This window comes from Pseudophryne corroboree, chromosome 9 (genome assembly GCF_028390025.1).
Source record: "Pseudophryne corroboree isolate aPseCor3 chromosome 9, aPseCor3.hap2, whole genome shotgun sequence".
In the NCBI taxonomy this organism is placed as follows: Eukaryota; Metazoa; Chordata; class Amphibia; order Anura; family Myobatrachidae; genus Pseudophryne; species Pseudophryne corroboree.
Window position 1 is genome coordinate 473,104,240 of NC_086452.1, and position 25,937 is coordinate 473,130,176.

Sequence of the window (25,937 nt, forward strand, 5' to 3'; positions counted from 1 at the left end):
TCATGCAAAGCCTGAGAAAATATACTTGGACTATCTATGAAACCTTGGGGTAACCGAGTCCACGTGTATTGGACTCCTCTGTATGTGAATGCAAACAAATATTGGCTGTCAGGGTGCAGAGGTACCGAAAAGAAAGCGGAGCAGAGGTCAATAACAGTGAAAAATTTGGCAGTGGGAGGAATTTGCATTAGGATGACAGCTGGATTAGGCACTACGGGGAACTGACTCTCGACTATTTTGTTAATCCCCCTTAGATCCTGCACTAGCCTGTAACCCCTCCCCCCACTCTTTTTAACAGGGAAGATGGGACTATTTGCTGTGCTGGACGTTCTTACTAGAATGCCCTGTTGTAGCAAGCGCTCTATTACCGGGAAAACTCCTAACTCCACCTCTGGCTTCAGAGGATACTGTGGGATTTTTGGAGCTATCCTACCATCTTTTACTTGTACTACTACTGGGGCTACATTTGCCATTAATCCAGTGTCCTGTCCATCTTTTGTCCAAAGCGACTCTGGTATCTGAGATGTCATCTCTTCTATTTGGGATGGATTCCTATTTGTCATAATGGAATGTGACATTAATTTTGATGGGGAGTCTAACATGTCTCGTACTTCCTGAGCGTGATTCTCAGGGATGTCCAAGAATACACCTTCAGGAGTACAATAAATGACGCAACCCATTTTACATAGTAAGTCTCTTCCCAGGAGATTGGTCGGTGCCGATGCAGCCAGCAAAAAGGAATGCTTGGTATGCAAAGGCCCTATTGTAATCTCGGCTGGTTTGCTAACAGGGTAGTGCTGGACTACTCCTGTTACTCCTATGGCTGGAACTGTCCTACCAGTGGTTCTCATGCCCACTGTCGAATTGATCACTGACTTGGCCGCCCCTGTGTCTACAAGAAAGTTTAAAGTTTTACCGGCTACATTGATTGCAATCTCTGGTTCGCTTCCAAGACTGGCAATCAATTTAACTGGTTGCAGATTACAGGTATGGCCACACCCCTATTGGGTATGCTGACCTCCCTGAATCCCGCTGGCAGCAACTACTTGCGAGGGAGTTAGCTGGGAACTACCAGAGGCATGCCAATCTCTGTTTGGGGGATATCTTTTTGTTTCCCCTGTAGGTGGCTCAAAACTCCGCCTCTGTGGACCCTGCTCCCAATGTCGTGTGTGGTGTTGTTGTCTAGGGGGTTGAAAAGATCTTTGTACATTTCTTACTCTACAGTCTCGTGCAAAATGTCCTGGTTTGTTACAAGAAAAACATGTTATTACACTTGCCTTACCCACAGGATTCGGTGGTACATACGCAGGCTGCCTTGTGGTCAGCGCCTGTATACTTACGGACATCAACTTATCACTTTGCGACTCCCTGTGCCTAGTGATATTTCTGTCGTGATCAATAGCAGCCTCTCTCAAGGTGGACACTGACAGACCTCGCCAACATGGCTGCGTGGTCTGTACCCTAGCTTTTAATGTTTCTTTCAAACCATCCATCAGTACAGATACTGCTACTTCTCGATGGTTTGGGTTGGTCTTTATGTCTTCTATACCAGTGTACTTTGCCATTTCTAATAGTGCCCGGTGAAAATATTCTATTGCCGTTTCGGACTCCTTTTGCTTAATGGAAAATATTTTATTCCATTTAACAACGGCTGGGAAATACTCCTTTAGCTGCAAATTTATCCTTTTTACATTATCCTTATTGTACACGTCTGTAAGCGGTACATCTTTATCCAATGCACAATCAGCTAAAAACTGAGTTGCATCAACATTGGAAGGTAAACAAGCTCTTAGCAGTATCTGCCAATCCTTGTTGTTGGGTTCTACCGTGTTACCTAAATCCCTGATGTATTTTTGGCTAGCAACTAAATCCTTCCTGGGGTCAGGAAATTCGGACACTATTGTTCTTAATTCCATTCTGGAAAATGGAGTGTACATGGCAATGTTCCTTATGGGAGTGGCTCCAGACACATCTGTTTTTCCATTGGGAACTGCTATTACCCTTACAGGAGCAATTCTAACAGCCTCTTCCTGTGTAGATTCTACAGCTTGTTGTGGTACAATTGTTTCAGTGTAGTGCATGGTGCCGTACTTACCCGTTGACACGACCTCACCTATCCCTCCGCTAGGGGCTTTCACTAATCTCGTGGGTGTCGCTGTGCCTACTGTGGTCTCTGCTATGGTGGCTGCAAGAGAGAGAGCTGAAATTGTTGCTGAATCGTCTTCTTGATCACACTCCTGAGGAAGGTTCAAAACAGGGTACATCTTGCACGGGTTAATACTTGCATGAGTTATTTGGTTAACATCATTAACATTTACAGTGTTACTAAGAGTTTGTGTTTTACAACCCAGTGCGTTTCTCTCCGCAATCAACTTCTCTCCTGCAATGTATGGTGGAGGAGGAGCTGTGGCAATCAACTTCCTGACTGCCCCAGATCCCGCCGCCAGAGCCAAACCTCTCTGTATCTCACCTTCCTGGTGCCATAACTGTAAATAATCATGATGCTGAATTCGTCTCTTTGCTGATTTTACGAGACATATCCTCCTCCTTAAATTTTGTAACACCTCTGGACTGAAGCTACCTATTCTTGGGAACTTGTCCCTGTCTTGTACAGTCATTCTCTCCCATTCATCACATAAAGATTCGGTGTGAATTCCATATTTTTCACACATTACATATCGTGCCGACCCAACTGGTCGGTTCACAGAATCAACCTGAACCAGGGTTGATCGCCCCCTACCTGAGCAACTGGCCCCCATAGTCTGTAGGTGTTGCTTAGTCCTCCTTGGATTTTCTGTATCAAGGTTTTCAGCAAGCCTTTACAGACAACCAAATTACTCCACAGTAGGCCGGCGGTGGCGGTTTACCGAGTACCCCACTCACTCGCCCACCTCGACCAATACGACCTGTAAACACCGTTATGATGCCAGCGTACTCGATACAGGGCCCCTATGGAACCTTCAGTTTACTGGAACATATGAGGGTTACCCGCAGGACACTTACTCTTTCCAGTAAAGTTGGGGTTGTTAGATAGTTCCTGAGTGACCAGCGAACTTCCCTTCCAAAAATAAAAAATTACACAAATCACGTCAGAGTGTACAAATAGCGTTTGTGACCACTTTACTCTAATGGTATTTAGGTCAGATTACTAACTACTGCACACAATTACGTGTGGTCCAATCGTTCAGTACACGAGCACTACTTGTCATGTACTGAAAGACCAATGGAATCGATGTTTCCGGCCGCGATTCCTTCAACCAGAGCTTGTATGGCCTATATGGGTTCTGCACCAACACCCCAGGCGTTGTGCCACTGGACTTTTATAGCGGACCTTTTACCTTACGACCTCCTGGTCTTGTTCCTTATGACCTCCTGGTCTTGTTACCTTATGGTCCGCTATACTCTAATGCTCAAATATTATTTAACCAGAGATGCCTCCCTGGCCACCGTATATGTCACTTACACGTATGTTCCTTAACGAGTACTCGACTTTCCTTTTGGTTCCACCTTTAAAATTGTATAAACTTTTGTATACAAAACACACTCACTCAACACATGTACACTTTTGTTTCTATATCTATTTCTGCGCAGAAATTGTCTTCAGGCCAAAAGTGTTACCAATTAGGAGCAGGATCTGTTAAACTAAATTTCAGATTTTCCAAAAAATAGATTTGCGTTATTTACCGCGTCGCGTTATCTACCGCTGTGCGTTACTTATCGCTTTTGCGCTAATTATCGCTTTGCGCTAATTATCGCTTTTCGTGACTTGGGCTACGTGGGCGTAACCAGACGCTACGTTGCGTAATGAACGCTGCGTGCGTCTGCCTTTCGGATTGCGTACGCTAGTCTTTGTTAGCGACACGTGTACGCAATGCAAAGGATCCACCGTAACACAATATATTTATTTATCAATGTAGATGATCCCTGATCATCTACCGCAATCCACACTGACTGCCTTGTATCTCAGACAAACCGTGTGTTTGTTCTATACTTTAACTATTACCTCTACTTTTAAATAACAGCAAATCTCTTTTTAGCACTTTCTATCAACTATAAAAAAATTGGCAAACAGGAATAGTGATATACGAAATTTGAAAAAGAAATGCAGATAAATGTATGCGTACGCAAGACAAAAGAAAAATAAACAGTTTTAAAAGACACAAGCGTTTTGTTCTTACTTCCGGTTACCGGGTTCCTTCAGCACTCTTTACCTAAGCGAAGCAGACGCTTATCCCGTCAGCAACTGCGAGATAACCTCCCACCCTTTTGCTGGGGGATAATGTCTGCTGATCTACCTAGTGCAGATGTGAAAAGGACCGGACGAGCCCGCAATTGACAATGCTAAATTCCTTTGTCGTATAAACAACCCTTATGAAGCTAAGAACACTGTACGCTGTTTACTTAAGAAATACCGTAATGATACGCTATTTGCGTAACGATCGCTCAGCCGTAGGCGAGACGCTCAAGCGTCACGTTCGCTCACGGCCCAGTGATCACAGGACACGTTATTGGATATGTCTAGGGGAAAGATTCGCTGTAACGTAGCATACGCTAGAGACCACGAGGAGGTCACCAGCGGTGCAGACGCTCACAACACTATACCTTTATGTTAAACCTTATACCGATGAAACATACAGAATACCTTAATGTGAGTACAGGGTGTAAATGCAACCTTGTGTAACCTGACTATCTACAAAGCTGTTTGAGCGTCACCGACGCTCAAGTGAACACCTAACACTATAGTAAATACACAGATACTGGTTTAGGTTTCCAAGGCCTATTAACTGTATTATGTCTAATATACTTGTAAAAGGGGATAACAGTACATATGATACACTACAATATAACAGAGACTTCCTAACCACAGAACTAAACAATAAATACAAAAAGACAATACTACACTGACCTAAATGCAATACGATACAATACTATAATACTATAAGGTATTTAAGAGAAAAAGAGGAGAGAGAGAGATAGAGAGAGAGAGAGAGAGAGAGATTGGCTCGCAGAAAGACAATGATTATGGAGAGAACTTACGCACAAAGGGTATGATCGCCAGCGCCTCGATATCCAGCTCCCGATTATCAGCAGATAACCGTTGATGAGAGAGTGAGAGCTGGATGTGGTCGGCCTGCCTATTTATGCTCCACACACAATGCAATCTCCTGGTCCTACAATCCCATTGTCCATTGGCCGAAGGAATTCGGCCCTGCATCATAACAAAAGGTCATAGGGTGATTCATACAGGTGGGCTGTGACGATTTCCAACAGCTCAGGTGGGTGGGAAACTGGGTTTCCCGCCGCATACCTGAGTATGTGCAAATCATAGAAATGGACATAAACTTCTTATGTCCATAACTATTCGCACGAGCGATTAATACGCTCCAAACCAACACCGGAATATTGCTAATTAAATACTCTTCCGATGGGTACCAAACACTGCAGTATGATTCCTGTTAAACCCTTCGTACGATGCAAAGAGGGATTCCTCAGCTCTGGGACATTATACTTTAACCAAACTTACAGAAACTATCAAAGGGATCATGATCTATAAACTACATTAATTGTGAACATTTGTAACTAATGAGTCGCACGCTACGATCACATAAACTCTACCGTAAATGCGCATACTGCGCGTGCGAGTGCACGCTATTGCGGGTATGCGCTTCCACGGGAGAGCGTACGCATGCGCAGCACGGACCAGTGTGCGGTGCAAATATGGCAACGTGCATTGAGACATTTTTTCTGACTTTGACAATATATGTACAGGAATGTCATTGTATCTCCTCCGTGATATATGTACAGGAATGTCATTGTATCTCCTCCGTGATATATGTACAGGAATGTCATTGTATCTCCTCCGTGATATATGTACAGGAATGTCATTGTATCTCCTCCGTGATATATGTACAGGAATGTCATTGTATCTCCTCCGTGATATATGTGCTGGAATGTACAGCATACCTCCTCTGTGATATATGTATAGGAATGTCCAGTATATCTCCTCCGTGATATATGTGCTGGAATGTCATTGTATCTCCTCTGTGATATATGTATAGGAATGTCCAGCGTATCTCCTCTGTGATAAATGTACATGAATTTCCAGCATATCTCCTGTATGATATTATATCCAGGAATGTCCAGCGTATCTCCTCCATGATATATATATTGTGGTGAGAGGGCTTGTGTCTCACCACAGTTGCCCACATTTCTGTGGGATCAGCTTCCTCCGAGAGAGAGAGGAAAACAAGACCTGCACATTCTGCACCTGCAGTAGTGATTTGGAATTCTGGGTTTTCCAGCTCACCCAGAGCCAGCAGGAAGTCAGGAGCAGGAGAGGGGTTTAAAACTCCCATAAACCCACTGCACGGTGCACTGATGCCTGGTAGAGGCCAGTTAGTAGGTCGGAGTCTCCGTAGTGCCAGGGACTGATGACATTGGCCGTACCAGGAGAGCATGGCAGTTTGTGGATGCAGGCCACTTGAGCAGGATTGACTGATAAGCACGAGGAGTGCTAAGAACTTTATGTTTGTCTGTTTTTTTTTTTTTTGTTTTTTTTTGGGGGGGGGAGGGGTGGATTTCTATGTGATACCAGGCCTAAGCCTGAGTATGCTGTACTCCAGTGTCTGATGCCAGTAAAAAGACACTGTATATTCACTGGATGTCTGTCTACGAGTCCTTATTTCAAGTACCCGTTTTATTATATATATGATCGCAGTCTGAATTACTATACGCAGTGCGCCAGTCTCACTGGTGCGTTCGCCTCTGCCTGATTGACAGTATTTTGTATTGAATACGGTAGAAAACAGGTAACCAATGGAGGGACTGACAGAGCGGATCTGCAGACGATGAACGGATGGTGAGGAGGATCCGCCTCCTTTATCATTTTCCTTTTGCGGAGAAGATTTCTAGGTGCACTTTGCCCAATGTACTTATAAAAGCTTGAAAACCACACGTGTCACATGTAATATAGACCGCCCCACCGTCCCCTCCTGGCGGCTTTAAGCCATAACTGAGCATAAACCGAGCTGCATTTTTTGATGAAACTGAAGAGTTTAATCTAAGTTATACATTATTGATGAAAAGCGTGATTCTGGGCTTTGGGTTTGGAGTTTGATGTGGAATTTAATGTTTTGCTCAATGCGTCTTGTTAGAATATTCCGTCTACTCAAAATCCAGGTGCAGGTTTAGTTTGTGGCGATTCCGCCTTGAAATGCCTATGTACCATGATGCATTGCAGCACTGTCATCACGTAAGTTCCAGGGACGTGGCTGAAACCATTGAGGCTGACGTCATCTTGCTGGTAAAACTGAGAGGTCGTCCGACCAGCCCCTTAGTCACTATGGGGCCTCGTATAGTGTCTGATCCAGAGCGGAATGCAGTTGTACCACCTCCGTCCTTGGTGCAAGACGTCCACCAGCAATCAGACAGATCTTTGTGCCAGTACAAACCGGGATAGACCCTAGAACCGTCCGCACGCCCTCAGTAGACCCGGCCTACGGACGCACATCCTGTTACCACCCAGTAATACGCCTGCAGCTGTGAGTGATAGTGCGAATGAGTGATAAATGAGTCTGAATCACCCTCAGATGCGTGCACTCGTCTACGGAACATGCACAACTCTAACACGCAAGATCTCCCACAATACCGGCTTGGTTTCAGCTCCGCACTGGCCCCTTAGCGTTGAGGCATTTTATGCCCTGAAGGGCAGATGTATTAAGCCTGGAGAAGTGATACAGCAGTGATAAGTGCAAGGTGATAACGCACCAGCCAATCAGCTCCTAACTGTAAATGTACATATTGGAGCTGATTGGCTGGTGCGTTATCACCTTGCACTTATCACTGCTTTATCACTTCTCCAGGCTTAATACATCTTGTATTTTCATATATTGTCTGATTAATACACCCCCACATCCAACACTTACAACTAAATAAAACATAGACGCAGCGTTAATGAATGAAGTTCGTGAATCAGCGCCAGGGTCAGTAAGCAGACAGGGGACACCGGCCCCTAGGGCTGTACAGCTGTTTGGGTTGATACCACACGTGCGGCTGTTGGCAAGAGAAAGCAAGTGACCGGGCACATATATGACCTCATCAAGCTCCGCCCACCTCTCCTTTTTCATGCCTGCCCTCTGCAGCATCACAACAGAAGGTCGGGAATGGTGGAGAGTACGCTGTAACTCTGCTCCCTGCTCTACAAAGCAAGAAAATGTGCTGTATTTATTTGTGTATAAAATGAGCAATTCCCACTTTATAGAGAAACCTTTAATGTATATTGAGTACAGTTTCATATCTTTAGCCACACTTGTGGGTCTGTAGTGTCCTGCAAATACACACCTTCAAGAATGAGCTGTGCCATAGGAGAACATGTAAATGATGAAATGACTTGGTGTAGAGTGCTGCTCTGGAGGTCTCTGAAGTGACAGTGTTACATATTCTGTAAATAATCCAGCAGACTGTTTGCGTCAGTCGCTTGGTTGACAGAAACATTTGTGCAGAATAAAATGCGCCGTATGTCTGTTTTCTGTGTGGTTTGTGAGTTCCTCTATGTGCTGGGCATGTAATACAGCTATGCACCTGTCTGTGCTCCTCAGCAATGTGATGCTGCTTAGTGAGAGGCATGTAATGCAGCTATGCACCTGTCTGTGCTCCCCAGCTATGTGAGGCTGCTTACTGAGAGGCATGTAATACAGCTATGCACCTATCTGTGCTCCTCAGCAATGTGAGGCTGCTTAGTGATGGGCATGTAATACAGCTATGCACCTGTCTGTGCTCCCCAGCAGTGTGAGGCTGCTTAGTGAGAGGCATGTAATGCACCTATGCACCTGTCTGTGCTCCCCAGCAATGTGAGGCTGCTTAGTGATGGGAATGTAATACAGCTATGCACCTGTCTGTGCTCCTCAGTAATGTGAGGCTGCTTAGTGATGGACATGTAATACAGCTATGCACCTGTCTGTGCTCCCCAGCAATGTGAGGCTGCTTAGTGATGGGCATGTAATACAGCTATGCACCTGTCTGTGCTCCTCAGCAATGTGATGCTGCTTAGTGAGAGGCATGTAATGCAGCTATGCACCTGTCTGTGCTCCCCAGCTATGTGAGGCTGCTTAGTGAGAGGCATGTAATACAGCTATGCACCTATCTGTGCTCCTCAGCAATGTGAGGCTGCTTAGTGATGGGCATGTAATACAGCTATGCACCTGTCTGTGCTCCCCAGCAGTGTGAGGCTGCTTAGTGAGAGGCATGTAATGCACCTATGCACCTGTCTGTGCTCCCCAGCAATGTGAGGCTGCTTAGTGATGGGCATGTAATACAGCTATGCACCTGTCTGTGCTCCTCAGTAATGTGAGGCTGCTTAGTGATGGACATGTAATACAGCTATGCACCTGTCTGTGCTCCCCAGCAATGTGAGGCTTCTTAGTGATGGGCATGTAATACAGCTATGCACCTGTCTGTGCTCCTCAGCAATGTGAGGCTGCTTAGTGAGAGGCATGTAATACAGCTATGCACCTGTCTGTGCTCCTCAGCAATGTGAGGCTGCTTAGTGATGGGCATGTAATACAGCTATGCACCTGTCTGTGCTCCCCAGCAATGTGATGCTGCTTAGTGATGGGCATGTAATACAGCTATGCACCTGTCTGTGCTCCCCAGCAATGTGAGGCTGCTTAGTGGTGGGCATGTAATACAGCTATGCACCTGTCTGTGCTCCTCAGCAATGTGAGGCTGCTTAGTGAGAGGCATGTAATACAGCTATGCACCTGTCTGTGCTCCTCAGCAATGTGAGGCTTCTTAGTGATGGGCATGTAATACAGCTATGCACCTGTCTGTGCTCCTCAGCAATGTGAGGCTGCTTAGTGAGAGGCATGTAATACAGCTATGCACCTATCTGTGCTCCTCAGCAATGTGAGGCTGCTTAGTGAGAGGCATGTAATGCAGCTATGCACCTGTCTGTGCTCCCCAGCAGTGTGAGGCTGCTTAGTGATGGGCATGTAATACAGCTATGCACCTGTCTGTGCTCCCCAGCAATGTGAGGCTGCTTAGTGATGGGCATGTAATACAGCTATGCACCTGTCTGTGCTCCCCAGCAATGTGAGGATGCTTAGTGATGGATATGTAATACAGCTATGCACCTGTCTGTGTTCCCCAGCAATGTGAGGCTGCTTAGTGATGGATATGTTATACAGCTATGCACCTGTCTGTGTTCCCCAGCAATGTGAGGCTGCTTAGTGATGGATATGTTATACAGCTATGCACCTGTCTGTGTTCCCCAGCAATGTGAGGCTGCTTAGTGATGGATATGTAATACAGCTATGCACCTGTCTGTGTTCCCCAGCAATGTGAGGCTGCTTAGTGATGGATATGTAATACAGCTATGCACCTGTCTGTGTTCCCCAGCAATGTGAGGCTGCTTAGTGATGGATATGTAATACAGCTATGCACCTGTCTGTGTTCCCCAGCAATGTGAGGCTGCTTAGTGATGGATATGTAATACAGCTATGCACCTGTCTGTGTTCCCCAGCAATGTGAGGCTGCTTAGTGATGGGTATGTAATACAGCTATGCACCTGTCTGTGTTCCCCAACAATGTGAGGCTGCTTAGTGATGGGCATGTAATATAGCTATGCACCTGTCTGTGTTCCCCAGCAATGTGAGGCTGCTTAGTGATGGATATGTAATACAGCTATGCACCTGTCTGTGTTCCCCAACAATGTGAGGCTGCTTAGTGATGGATATGTAATACAGCTATGCACCTGTCTGTGTTCCCCAGCAGTGTGAGGCTGCTTAGTGAGAGGCATGTAATACAGCTATGCACCTGTCTGTGTTCCCCAGCAGTGTGAGGCTGCTTAGGGATGGGTATGTAATATAGCTATGCACCTGTCTGTGTTCCCCAGCAATGTGAGGCTGCTTAGTGATGGATATGTAATACAGCTATGCACCTGTCTGTGCTCCCCAGCAATGTGAGGATGCTTAGTGAGAGGCATGTAATACAGCTATGCACCTGTCTGTGTTCCCCAGCAATGTGAGGCTGCTTAGTGATGGGCATGTAATATAGCTATGCACCTGTCTGTGTTCCCCAGCAATGTGAGGCTGCTTAGTGATGGGCATGTAATACAGCTATGCATCTGTCTGTGCTCCCCAGCTATGTGAGGCTGCTTAGTGATGGACATGTAATACAGCTATGCACCTGTCTGTGCTCCCCAGCAATGTGAGGCTGCTTAGTGATGGGCATGTAATACAGCTATGCACCTGTCTGTGCTCCCCAGCTATGTGAGGATGCTTAGTGATGGGCATGTAATACAGCTATGTACCTGTCTGTGCTCCCCAGCTATGTGAGGCTGCTTAGTGATGGGCATGTAATGCAGCTATGCACCTGTCTGTGCTCCTCAGCAATGTGAGGCTGCTTAGTGATGGATATGTTATACAGCTATGCACCTGTCTGTGCTCCCCAGCTATGTGAGGCTTCTTAGTGATGGGCATGTAATACAGCTATGCACCTGTCTGTGTTCCCCAGCAATGTGAGGCTTCTTAGTGATGGGCATGTAATACAGCTATGCACCTGTCTGTGCTCCCCAGCAATGTGAGGCTGCTTAGTGATGGGCATGTGATGCAGCTATGTACCTGTCTGTGCTCCCCAGCTATGTGAGGCTTCTTAGTGATGGGCATGTAATACAGCTATGCACCTGTCTGTGCTCCCCAGCAATGTGAGGCTGCTTAGTGATGGATATGTAATACAGCTATGCACCTGTCTGTGCTCCCCAGCTATGTGAGGCTGCTTAGTGATGGGCATGTAATACAGCTATGCACCTGTCTGTGCTCCCCAGCAATGTGAGGCTGCTTAGTGATGGATATGTAATACAGCTATGTACCTGTCTGTGCTCCCCAGCTATGTGAGGCTTCTTAGTGATGGGCATGTAATACAGCTATGCACCTGTCTGTGCTCCCCAGCTATGTGAGGCTGCTTAGTGATGGGCATGTAATACAGCTATGCACCTGTCTGTGTTCCCCAGCAATGTGAGGCTGCTTAGTGATGGGCATGTAATACAGCTATGCACCTGTCTGTGTTCCCCAGCAATGTGAGGCTGCTTAGTGATGGACATGTAATACAGCTATGCACCTGTCTGTGTTCCCCAGCAATGTGAGGCTGCTTAGTGATGGGCATGTAATACAGCTATGCACCTGTCTGTGTTCCCCAGCAATGTGAGGCTGCTTAGTGATGGGCATGTAATACAGCTATGCACCTGTCTGTGTTCCCCAGCAATGTGAGGCTGCTTAGTGATGGACATGTAATACAGCTATGCACCTGTCTGTGCTCCCCAGCTATGTGAGGCTTCTTAGTGATGGGCATGTAATACAGCTATGCGCCTGTCTGTGCTCCCCAGCTATGTGAGGCTGCTTAGTGATGGGCATGTAATACAGCTATGCACCTGTCTGTGTTCCCCAGCTATGTGAGGCTTCTTAGTGATGGGCATGTAATACAGCTATGCACCTGTCTGTGCTCCCCAGCAATGTGAGGCTGCTTAGTGATGGGCATGTAATACAGCTATGCACCTGTCTGTGCTCCCCAGCAATGTGAGGCTTCTTAGTGATGGGCATGTAATACAGCTATGCACCTGTCTGTGTTCCCCAGCAATGTGAGGCTGCTTAGTGAGAGGCTTGCAGAGGCCGCTGTCTCAGGAGGCCAGGCATGGAGGGAGACCGTAGTGTGATATCAGGGGGTGAGGGTGACACATTATTATGCTGCAGGGTGACTCAGAGAGAGCAGTCTGTCATCTATGTCACACTGACTGCAGGCCTACATAGGGATCATTAATATGTGACAGGGTCTCCCGGCCTCATGTGACTCTTCTCTTCCTCTGCAGGCAGTATGAGACCGTCGTTCCCGCGGAAGACCCTGTTGTCACAGAGGTAACATCCACGCTGCAAGAATGGGCCTCGCTGTGGAAGCAGCTGTATGTGGTAAGTCCCTGCCCCTTTTATTGCATGAGATTGGGCAGCTACATGACGTTGTGGAGGTGTCTGTAAATGGTATATATATATATATATATATATATATATGTGTACCAATCAACCTTTATGTCTGCTTCCAGCAAGGCCCTGGCATGTAAAGGGTTCTGTTTGATGCGTTAATGTCTCAGTTCAGCTGTTGCTGTAGTAACCCATATTCTATTCAGCGAGGAACCCCACACATAGCAGTGTCTAGTCATAGAGGTGCAGATCAGGTTATAGTCATAGAGGTGTAGAGTACGTTATAGTCATAGAGGTGCAGAACAGGTTATAGTCATAGAGGCACAGAGCAGTGTATAGTCATAGAGGTGCAGAGCTGGGAAGTCATAGAGGTGCAGAGCTGGGGATAGTAATAGAGGTGTAAAGCAGAATATAGTCATAGAGGTGCAGAGCAGTGTATAGTCATAGAGGTGCAGAGCAATGTATGGTCTTAGAGGTGCAGAGCAGGTTATAGCCATAGAGGTACAGAGCAGTGTATAGTCATAGAGGTGCAGAGCAGGATATAGTAATAGTGGTGCAGAGCAGTGTATGTTCATAGAGGTGCAGAGCTGGGATTAGTCATAGACGTACAGAGTTCAGTATAGTCATAGATGTGCACAACAGGATATAGTCATAGAGGTACATATCAGTCCGTAGTCATAGTGGTACAGGGTACTGTATAGTCATAGAGGCATAGAGCAGTGTGTAGACATAGAGTTATAGGGGGTCATTCAGACCGGATCGCACGCTAGGTGTTTTCGCTGCGCTATGATCAGGTCAGAACTGCGCATGCACCGGAATGCACAGGCGCGTCGCACGGGTACAAAGCAGATCGTCGCTGTGCGATGAGTTTAACAAAGAATCCATTCGCACAGCCGATCGCAAGGAGAGTGACAGGAAGAGGGCGTTTGTGGGTGGTAACTGACCGTTTTCTGGGAGTGGTTGGAAAAACGCAGGCGTGTCCAGGCGTTTGCAGGGCGGGTGTCTGACGTCAATTCTGGTCCCGGACAGGCTGAAGTGATCGCAGCGGCTGAGTAAGTTCTGGGCAACTCAGAAACTGCACAAAACTTTTTCAGCCCGCTCGGCTGCACATGCGATCGCACAATTGCAAAGCAAAAATACACTCCCCTATAGGCGGCGACTATCTGATCGCAGCACTGCAAAAAACTGCTAGCGAGCGATCAGGACTGAATTAGGCCCATAGTGCCATGTGTAGACGGGTGTAGTATGTAAGGTCGATGGTAAGTAGGTCGACAGGTCAAAAGGTCAACATGAGTTTGTCATTTTTTTTGGTCTCGCTATCTCCGTATGTTGACGGAGAACCCCAATTAGTGCACCGTGTCCCCTCGCTTCGCTCGCCATGCTTCGGGCAGGTTACTATTCCCAATCGTAGTCCACGTGGATCGTTATGTATGAAAAGTAAAAAAAATTTGAAAAACTCATGTCGGCATTTTGACCATTTGACATTGTCGACCTACTTACTGTCGACCTAGAGATGGATCCCTAGTAGACATAGAGGTACAGAGCAGTGTGTAGACATAGAGGCACAGAGCAGTGTGTAGACATAGAGGTACAGAGCAGTGTGTAGATATAGAGGCACAGAGCAGTGTGTAGATATAGAGGCACAGAGCAGTGTGTAGACACAGGTACAGAGCAGTGTGTAGACATAGAGGCAAAGAGCAGTGTGTAGACATAGAGGCACAGAGCAGTGTGTAGACATAGAGGTACAGAGCAGTGTGTAGACATAGAGGCAAAGAGCAGTGTGTAGACATAGAGGTACAGAGCAGTGTGTAGACATAGAGGCACAGAGCAGTGTGTAGACATAGAGGCACAGAACAGTGTGTAGACACAGAGGTACAGAGCAGTGTGTAGACATAGAGGCACAGAGCAGTGTGTAGACATAGAGGCACAGATCAGTGTGTAGACATAGAGGCACAGAGCAGTGTGTAGACATAGAGGTACAGAGCAGTGTGTAGACATATTCACAGAGCAGTGTGTAGACATAGAGGTACAGAGCAGTGTGTAGACATAGAGGTTCAGAGCAGTGTGTAGACATAGAGGCACAGAGCAGTGTGTAGACATAGAGGCACAGAGCAGTGTGTAGACATAGAGGCACAGAGCAGTGTGTAGACATAGAGGTACAGAGCAGTGTGTAGACATAGAGGCAAAGAGCAGTGTGTAGACATAGAGGTACAGAGCAGTGTGTAGACATAGAGGCACAGAGCAGTGTGTAGACATAGAGGCACAGAACAGTGTGTAGACACAGAGGTACAGAGCAGTGTGTAGACATAGAGGCACAGAGCAGTGTGTAGACATAGAGGCACAGATCAGTGTGTAGACATAGAGGCACAGAGCAGTGTGTAGACATAGAGGTACAGAGCAGTGTGTAGACATATTCACAGAGCAGTGTGTAGACATAGAGGTACAGAGCAGTGTGTAGACATAGAGGTTCAGAGCAGTGTGTAGACACATGTACAGAGCAGTGTGTAGACACAGAGGCACAGAGCAGTGTGTAGACATAGAGGCACAGAGCAGTGTGTAGACATAGAGGCACAGAGCAGTGTGTAGACATAGAGGCACAGAGCAGTGTGTAGACATAGAGGCACAGAGCAGTGTGTAGACATAGAGGTACAGAGCAGTGTGTAGACACAGAGGCACAGAGCAGTGTGTAGACATAGAGACACAGAGCAGTGTGTAGACATAGAGGTACAGAGCAGTGTGTAGACATAGAGGCTCAGAGCAGTGTGTAGACATAGAGGTACAGAGCAGTGTGTAGACATAGAGGCACAGAGCAGTGTGTAGACACAGAGGCACAGAGCAGTGTGTAGACACAGAGGCACAGAGCAGTGTGTAGACACAGAGGCACAGAGCAGTGTGTAGACACAGAGGCACAGAGCAGTGTGTAGACACAGAGGCACAGAGCAGTGTGTAGACATAGAGGCATAGAGCAGTGTTTAGACATAGAGGCACAGAGCAGTGTGTAGAGACAGAGGTACAGAGCAGTGTGTACACATAGAGGCACAGAGCAGTATGTAGACATAGAGGCACAGAGCAGTGTGTAGAGACAGAGGTACAGAGCAGTGTGTAGACATAGAGGCACAGAGCAGTGTGTAGACATAGAGGCACATCTCTTCATCGTTATTGTGTAGCAATGATCTCCTGTCTTCATCGTGGTAGTTTATGTATGGTCTCCTGTCTTCATCGTGGTAGTATATGTATGGTCTCCTGTCTTCATCGTGGTAGTGTATGTATGGTCTCCTGTCTTCATCGTGGTAGGTATGTATGGTCTCCTGTCTTCATCGTGGTAGTATATGTATGGTCTCCTGTCTTCATCGTGGTAGTATATGTATGGTCTCCTGTCTTCATCGTGGTAGTGTATGTATGGTCTCCTGTCTTCATCGTGGTAGGTATGTATGGTCTCCTGTCTTCATCGTGGTAGTGTATGTATGGTCTCCTGTCTTCATCGTGGTAGGTATGTATGGTCTCCTGTCTTCATCGTGGTAGTGTATGTATGGTCTCCTGTCTTGATCGTGGTAGGTATGTATGGTCTCCTGTCTTCATCGTGGTAGTGTATGTATGGTCTCCTGTCTTCATCGTGGTAGTGTATGTGTATGGTCTCCTCTCTTCGTCGTGGTAGTATATGTATGGTCTCCTGTCTTCATCGTGGTAGTGTATGTGTATGGTCTCCTCTCTTCGTCGTGGTAGTATATGTATGGTCTCCTGTCTTCATCGTGGTAGTGTATGTGTATGCTCTCCTGTATTCATCGTGGTAGTGTATGTATGGTCTCCTGTCTTCATCGTGTTAGTGTATGTATATGGTCTCCTGTCTTCATTGTGGTAGTGTATGTGTATGGTCTCCTGTCTTCATCGTGGTAGTGTATGTGTATGGTCTCCTGTCTTCATCGTGGTAGTATATGTATGGTCTCCTCTCTTCGTCGTGGTAATGTATGTATGGTCTCCTGTCTTCATCGTGGTAGTGTATGTATGGTCTTCTGTCTTCATCGTGGTAGTGTATGTTTGGTCTCCTGTCTTCATCGTGGTAGTGTATGTGTATGGTCTCCTCTCTTCATCGTGGTAGTATATGTATGGTCTCCTCTGTTCATCGTGGTAGTGTATGTATTGTCTCCTGTCTTCATCGTGGTAGTGTATGTATGGTCTTCTGTCTTCATCATGGTAGTGTATGTATGCTCTCCTGTCTTCATCGTGGTAGTTTATGTATGGTCTCCTGTCTTCATCGCGGTAGTGTATGTATGGTCTCCTGTCTTCATCGTGGTAGGTATGTATGGTGGTCTGTCTTCATCGTGGTAGTGTATGTATGGTCTCCTGTCTTCATCGTGATAGTGTATGTATGGTCTCCTGTCTTCATCGTAGTAGGTATGTATGGTCTCCTGTCTTCATCGTGGTAGTGTATGTATGGTCTCCTGTCTTCATCGTGGTAGGTATGTATGGTCTCCTGTCTTCATCGTGGTAGTGTATGTATGGTCTCCTGTCTTCATCGTGGTAGTGTATTTATGGTCTCCTGTCTTCATCGGTATCCGTTCACATGGTCGACCATGTTATGGTCGACAGTCATTAGGTCGACCACTATTGGTCGACATTGACATGGTCGACATGGACACATGGTCGACACATGAAAATGGTCGACACATGAAAGGTCGCCACAAGGAAAGGTCGACATGAGTTTTTTAACTTTTTTTTCTTTTGGGGAACTTTTCCATACTTAACGATCCACGTGGACTACGATTGGAACGGTAATCTGTGCCGAGCGAAGCGGTAGCGGAGCGAAGGCACCATGCCCGAAGCATGGTGAGCAAAGCGAGCCTTGCGAGGGGACGCGGTGCACTAATTGGGGTTCCCAGTCACTTTACGCAAAAAACGACACCAAAAAAAGTTAAAAAACTCACGTCGACCTTTTCATGTGTCGACCTTTATTGTGTCGACCATTTTCATGTGTCGACCATGTGTCCATGTCGACCATGTCAATGTCGACCAATAGTGGTCGACCTAATGACTGTCGACCATAACATGGTCGACCATTCATACCGGAACCGTCTTCATCACGGTAGTGTATGTATGGTCTCCTGTCTTCATCGTGGTAGTGTATGTATGGTCTCCTGTCTTCATCGTGGTAGTTTATGTATGGTCTCCTGTCTTCATCGTGGTAGTTTATGTATGGTCTCCTGTCTTCATCGTGGTAGTGTATGTATGGTCTCCTGTCTTCATCGTGGTAGTGTATGTGTATGGTCTCCTGTCTTCATCGTGGTAGTGTATGTATGGTCTCCTGTCTTCATCGTGGTAGTGTATGTGTATGGTCTCCTGTCTTCATCGTGGTAGTGTATGTATGGTCTCCTGTCTTCATCGTGGTAGTGTATGTGTATGGTCTCCTGTCTTCATCGTGGTAGTTTATGTATGGTCTCCTGTCTTCATCGTGGTAGTGTATGTATGGTCTCCTGTCTTCATCGTGGTAGGTATGTATGGTCTCCTGTCTTCATCGTGGTAGTGTATGTGTATGCTCTCCTATCTTCATGGTGGTAGTGTATGTGTATGGTCTCCTCTCTTCGTCGTGGTAGTGTATGTATGGTCTCCTGTCTTCATCGTGTTAGTGTATGTGTATGGTCTCTTCTCTTCGTCGTGGTAGTATATGTATGGTCTCCTGTCTTCATCGTGGTAGTGTATGTGTATGGTCTCCTGTCTTCATTGTGAGAGTGTATGTGTGTGGTGTCCTGTCTTCCTCGTGGTAGTGTATGTGTGTGGTGTCCTGTCTTCCTCGTGGTAGTGTATGTGTGGTCTCCTGTCTTCCTCGTGGTAGTGTATGTATGGTCTCCTGTCTTCACTGTGAGAGTCTATGAATGGTCTCCGGTGGGTGTTTCTATACAAATCCAGGCACTTGTGACATTAGCATATTTTCGCAAAGCCGCTGCTTACAAATTCAGAGCTGAAGTGAATACATTTGCGTACATTTCTGTATCAGGCCCAGAGTGTATGATATTTCTCCGCTCTTTATTATAAGAGTGCAAAATATCACTCAGAATGCTTCTTATCCATTCACTAGTAACCAATGACACTGATGGTGGAGCCTATTCATTCACTAGGAACCAATGACATCACTGATAGTGCAGCGTATCCATTTATTAGATACCAGTGATATCACTGATAGGGCAGCGAATCCGTTTATTAGATACCAGCGATATCACTGATAGGGCAGCGAATCCGTTTATTAGATACCAGTGACATCACTGATAGTGCAGTTTAACCATGTATTAGATACCAATGACATCACTGATAGTGCAGTGTATCCGTTTATTAGATACCAGTGACATCACTGATAGTGCAGCGTATCCGTTTAATAGATACCAGTGACATCACTGATAGTGCAGCTTATTCACTAGGAATTAGTGACATCACTGATAGGGCAGCTTATTTACTAGCAGCCAGTGACATCACTTATAGGGCAGCTTCTCTGTTTATTAGATACCAGTGACATCACTGATAATGCAACTTATTAGTTTATTAGATACCAATGACATCACTGATAGGGCAGCTTATTGATTTATTAGATACCAGTGACATCACTGATAGTACATCTTATTTACTAGCAGCCAGTGACATCACTGATAGGGCAGCTTATCCGTTTATTAGATAACAGTGACATCACTGAGTGCAGCTTATCCATTTATTAGCAACCAGTGACATCACTGATAGTACAGCTTCTCCATTTATTAGATACCAGTGACATCACTGATAGTTCATCTTATTTACTAGCAGCCAGTGACATCACTGATAGTGCATCTTATTTACTAGCAGCCAGTGACATCACTGATAGTGCATCTTATTTACTAGCAGCCAGTGACATCACTGATAGTGCAGTATAACCATGTATTAGATACCAGTGACATCACTGATAGTGCAGCTTAACCATGTATTAGATACCAGCGACATCACTCATAGTGCCGCTCAACCATGTATTATATACCAGTGAACTCACTGATAGTGCAGCTTATATATGTATTAGATACCAGTGACATCACTGATAGTGCAGCTTATCCATGTATTAGATACCAGTGACATCACTGATAATGCAGCTTGTCCATTTATTAGATACCAGTGACATCACTGATAGTGCAGCTTATCCATGTACTAGATACCAGTGACATCACTGATATTGCAGCTTATCCATTTATTAGATACTAGTGACATCACTGATAGGGCAGCTTATTTACTAGCAGCCAGTGACATCACATATAGGGCAGCTTCTCTGTTTATTAGATACCAGTGACATCACTGATAGTGCAGCTTATCCATTTATCAGATACCAGTGACATCACTGATAGTGCAGCTTATTTACTAGTGCAGTATAACCATGTATTAGTGCAGCATATCCATTTATTAGATACCAGTGACATCACAGATAGTGCAGCGTATCCGTTTATTAGATGCCAGTGACATCACTGATAGTGCCGCTTAACCAAGTATTATATACCAGTGAACTCACTGATAGTGCAGCTTATCTATGTATTAGATACCAGTGACATCACTGATAGTGCAGTATAACCATGTATTAGATACCAGTGACATCACTGATAGTGCAGCTTATCCATTTATTAGATACCTGTGACATCACTGATAGTGCAGCTTTTCCATTTATTAGATACCGGTGACATCACTGATAGTGCAGCTTATCCATTTATTAGCAACCAGTGACATCACTAATAATGCAGCATATTTATTAGCAGCCAGTGACATCACTGATAGTGCAGCTTTTCCATTTATTAGATACCAGTGACATCACTGATAGTGCAGCTTATCCATTTATTAAATACTACTGACATCACTGATAGGGCAGCTTATTTACTAGCAGCCAGTGACATCACTGATAGGGCAGCTTCTCTGTTTATTCGATACCAGTGACATCACTGATAGGGCAGCTTATCCATGTATTAGATACCAGCGACATCACTGATAGTGCAGCTTATCCATGTATTAGATACCAGTGACATCACTGATAATGCAGCTTATCAATTTATTAGATACCTGTGATTGATAGTGCAGCTTATTTCCTAGCAGCCAGTAAATTCACTGATGGTGCAGCTTATTCACTAGGAATTAGTGACATCACTGATAGGGCAGCTTATCCATTTATTAGATACTACTGACATCACTGATAGGGCAGCTTCTCTGTTTATTAGATACTACTGACATCACTGATAGGGCAGCTTATCCATTTATTAGATACTACTGACATCACTGATAGGGCAGCTTCTCTGTTTATTAGATACCAGTGACATCAGTGATAGTGCAGCTTCTGTGTTGATTAGATACCAGTGACATCACTGATAGTGCAGCTTATCCATTTATTAAATACTACTGACATCACTGATAGGGCAGCTTATTTACTAGCAGCCAGTGACATCACTGATAGGGCAGCTTCTCTGTTTATTAGATAACAGTGACATCAGTGATAGTGCAGCTTCTGTATTGATTAGATACCAGTGACATCACTGATAATGCAGTCAGCTAAATAAGTAAAATAATAGAAAATATTCTACAATGTTTCCCTTTCCTAGTTTCATACTTACCCCTGGGCGAGTCTCTTGTGGGACACCAGCAGTTGTGGCATTATAGTGAGTGGGTGCAGCTTATTCTGTTGTAATAGAAGAACACAAGGCACCCAATGCTGTAGGTGACAGTACAGTCATGGAGCCAGGCAGCCCAGGGTAAAAGCAGCTTCTGACTTCCCAGGGACATGGAGATTTCCAGTCCGCTAATCTGAAGTGTGTGAGAGGAGAAAGTCACTTAAAAATTACATCATTGCTTTGCTTTCAGTCAGTGTCTGGGTCAGTGTGAGGCTGACAGTGATTGGCTGCTCTCCCTCCAGACACAGTGCGGAGTCTCTGACCTGTCAGTCGCTCGTTTCGCCATCAGCGCCAGCGACTCTGGAAGGGAACTCAGTATAGCAGTGAGAGAACCACTGACAACACAGTACATCTAAATGTCATTTTACATAGGGATTAAATATATCTTTGTAATTGCCCCTCCCCTCCCCCTACCCACCCCACATCCGCAGTGAGCACAGGTAATTATTCCCGGCATATAACCCATCAGAATTGGGGCAGTAGCTGGCTTTCTGCAGAATGAGGGCAGGGGGCGGTGGCTGGATGACCTTGCTGTTAGCAGGAGGTAAAGGGAACCTGGAGCTGGGACCCATCTGTCAGCTTCTATGGAAGTGTCTGGTGTGCTGTCTCTGTACAAACCAGACGCCATGGGCCTGCTGTATGGAACACGTGACCACTGAGCCAGTAGTAAGCATTAATCATCACACACCTCTCACATTCCATGTGATCCTTTTCTCAGCGGTCAGGGCAATGTATAGGGTGCATGTTCCCCATCAGATGAGAGACGTGTTACTGTACTATATATGTTATAATTACATAACGTAATCATCTGATACTGCATAGGTCTGACTGTAGAGTCTCTGCCCCTCACAGTGTAGCTGTAGAGTCTCTGCCCCTCGCAGTGTAGCCAGAGTAGAGTAGTGTAGAGTCTCTGCCCCTCGCAGTGTAGCTGTAGAGTCTCTGCCCCTCGCAGTGTAGCTGTAGAGTCTCTGCCCCTCGCAGTGTAGCTGTAGAGTCTCTGCCCCTCGCAGAGTCTCTGCCCCTCGCAGTGTAGCTGTAGAGTCTCTGCCCCTCACAGTGTAGCTGTAGAGTCTCTGCCCCTCACAGTGTAGCTGTAGAGTCTCTGCCCCTCGCAGTGTAGCTGTAGAGTCTCTGCCCCTCGCAGTGTAGCTGTAGAGTCTCTGCCCCTCGCAGTGTAGCTGTAGAGTCTCTGCCCCTCACAGTGTAGCTGTAGAGTCTCTGCCCCTCACAGTGTAGCTGTAGAGTCTCTGCCCCTCGCAGTGTAGCTGTAGAGTCTCTGCCCCTCGCAGTGTAGCTGTAGAGTCTCTGCCCCTCGCAGTGTAGCTGTAGAGTCTCTGCCCCTCGCAGTGTAGCTGTAGAGTCTCTGCCCCTCGCAGTGTAGCTGTAGAGTCTCTGCCCCTCGCAGTGTAGCTGTAGAGTCTCTGCCCTCACCAGTGCAGCTGTGGAGTCTCCGCCCCTCGCAGTGTAGCTGTAGAGTCTCTGCACCTCACAGTGTAGCTGTAGAGTCTCTGCCCCTCGCAGTGTAGCTGTAGTGTCTCTGCCCCTCGCAGTGTAGCTGTAGAGTCTCTGCCCCTCGCAGCGTAGCTGTAGAGTCTCTGCCCCTCGCAGTGTAGCTGTAGAGTTTCTGCCCCTCGCAGTGTAGCTGTAGAGTCTCTGCCCCTCGCAGAGTCTCTGCCCCTCGCAGTGTAGCTGTAGAGTCTCTGCCCCTCGCAGAGTCTCTGCCCCTCGCAGTGTAGCTGTAGAGTCTCTGCCCCTCGCAGAGTCTCTGCCCCTCGCAGTGCAGCTGTAGAGTCTCTGCCCCTTAGAGTGTAGCTGTAGAGTCTCTGCCCCTCACAGTGTAGCTGTAGAGTCTCTGCCCCTCGCAGTGTAGCTGTAGAGTCTCTGCCCCTCGCAGTGTAGCTGTAGAGTCTCTGCCCCTCGCAGTGTAGCTGTAGAGTCTCTGCCCCTCACAGTGTAGCTGTAGAGTCTCTGCCCCTCACAGTGTAGCTGTAGAGTCTCTGCCCCTCGCAGTGTAGCTGTAGAGTCTCTGCCCCTCACAGTGTAGCTGTAGAGTCTCTGCCCCTCGCAGTGTAGCTGTAGAGTCTCTGCCCCTCGCAGAGTCTCTGCCCCTCGCAGTGTAGCTGTAGAGTCTCTGCCCCTCACAGCGTAGCTGTAGAGTCTCTGCCCCTCGCAGTGTAGCTGTAGAGTCTCTGCCCCTCACAGTGTAGCTGTAGAGTCTCTGCCCCTCGCAGTGTAGCTGTAGAGTCTCTGCCCCTCGCAGTGTAGCTGCAGAGTCTCTGCCCCTCGCAGTGTAGCTGTAGAGTCTCTGCCCCTCGCAGTGTAGCTGTAGAGTCTCTGCCCCTCGCAGTGTAGCTGTAGAGTCTCTGCCCCTCACAATGTAGCTGTAGAGTCTCTGCCCCTCACAGTGTAGCTGTAGAGTCTCTGCCCCTCGCAGTGTAGCTGTAGAGTCTCTGCCACTCGCAGTGCAGCTGTAGAGCCTCTGCCCCTCACAGTGTAGCTGTAGAGTCTCTGCCCCTCACAGTGTAGCTGTAGTGTCTCTGCCCCTCACAGTGTAGCTGTAGAGTCTCTGCCCCTCACAGTGTAGCTGTAGAGTCTCTGCCCCTCACAGTGTAACTCTAGAGTCTCTGCCCCTCACAGTGTAACTCTAGAGTCTCCGCCCCTCACAGTGTAGCTGTAGAGTCTCCGCCCACCGCAGTGTAGCTGTAGAGTCTCCGCCCCCCGCAGTGTAGCTGTAGAGTCTCTGCCCCTCGCAGTGTAGCTGTAGAGTCTCTGCCTCTCACAGTGTAGCTGTAGAGTCTCTGCCCCTCCCAGTGTAGCTGTAGAGTCTGTGCCCCTCACAGTGTAGCTGTAGAGTCTCTGCCCCTCGCAGTGTAGCTGTAGAGTCTCTGCCCCTCGCAGTTTAGCTGTAGAGTCTCTGCCCCTCGCAGTGAAGCTGTAGAGTCTCTGCCCCTCGCAGTGTAGCTGTAGAGTCTCTGGCCCTCACCAGTGCAGCTGTGGAGTCTCCGCCCCTCGCAGTGTAGCTGTAGAGTCTCTGCCCCTCACAGTGTAGCTGTAGAGTCTCTGCCCCTCGCAGTGTAGCTGTAGAGTCTCTGCCCCTCGCAGTGTAGCTGTAGAGTCTCTGCCCCTCGCAGTGTAGCTGTAGAGTCTCTGCCCCTCGCAGTGTAGCTGTAGAGTCTCTGCCCCTCGCAGAGTCTCTGCCCCTCGCAGTGTAGCTGTAGAGTCTCTGCCCCTCACAGTGTAGCTGTAGAGTCTCTGCCCCTCGCAGTGTAGCTGTAGAGTCTCTGCCCCTCGCAGTGTAGCTGTAGAGTCTCTGCCCCTCGCAGAGTTTCTGCCCCTCGCAGTGTAGCTGTAGAGTCTCTGCCCCTCACAGTGTAGCTGTAGAGTCTCTGCCCCTCACAGTGTAGCTGTAGAGCCACTGCCCCTCACAGTGTAGCTGTAGAGCCTCTGCCCCTCACAGTGTAGCTGTAGAGTCTCTGCCCCTCACAGTGTAGCTGCAGAGTCTCTGCCCCTCGCAGTGTAGTTGCAGAGTCTCTGCCCCTCGCAGTGTAGCTGTAGAGACTCTGCCCCTCACAGTGTAGCTGTAGAGTCTCTGCCCCTCACAATGTAGCTGTAGAGTCTCTGCCCCTCGCAGTGTAGCTGTAGAGTCTCTGCCCCTCGCAGTGCAGCTGTAGAGCCTCTGCCCCTCACAGTGTAGCTGTAGAGTCTCTGCCCCTCACAGTGTAGCTGTAGTGTCTCTGCCCCTCACAGTGTAGCTGTAGAGTCTCTGCCCCTCACAGTGTAGCTGTAGAGTCTCTGCCCCTCACAGTGTAACTCTAGAGTCTCTGCCCCTCACAGTGTAACTCTAGAGTCTCCGCCCCTCACAGTGTAGCTGTAGAGTCTCCGCCCCCCGCATTGTAGCTGTAGAATCTCCGCCCCCCGCAGTGTAGCTGTAGAGTCTCCGCCCCCCGCAGTGTAGCTGTAGAGTCTCCGCCCCCCGCAGTGTAGCTGTAGAGTATCTGCCCCTCGCAGTGTAGCTGTAGAGTCTCTGCCTCTCACAGTGTAGCTGTAGAGTCTCTGCCCTTCCCAGTGTAGCTGTAGAGTATCTGCCCCTCACAGTGTAGCTGTAGAGTCTCTGCCCCTCGCAGTGTAGCTGTAGAGTCTCTGCCCCTCACAGTGTAGCTGTAGAGTCTCTGCCCCTCACAGTGTAGCTGTAGAGTCTCTACCCCTCGCAGAGTCTCTGCCCCTCCCAGTGTAGCTGTAGAGTATCTGCCCCTCACAGTGTAGCTGTAGAGTCTCTGCCCCTCACAGTGTAGCTGTAGAGTCTCTGCCCCTCGCAGTGTAG

General features: G+C 47.3%; 1 protein-coding gene across 1 annotated transcript in view; it reads left to right on the forward strand.

The window, feature by feature from the left end:
- LOC134958873 (dedicator of cytokinesis protein 3-like) overlaps nt 1-25,937 on the forward strand; it is a 326,200-nt gene that overhangs the window by 269,836 nt on the left and 30,427 nt on the right. Inside the window, exon 5 of the mRNA XM_063941575.1 lies at nt 12,860-12,956. Coding sequence (XP_063797645.1) covers nt 12,860-12,956 — 97 coding nt within the window. The remainder of the gene's footprint in view (nt 1-12,859; nt 12,957-25,937) is intronic.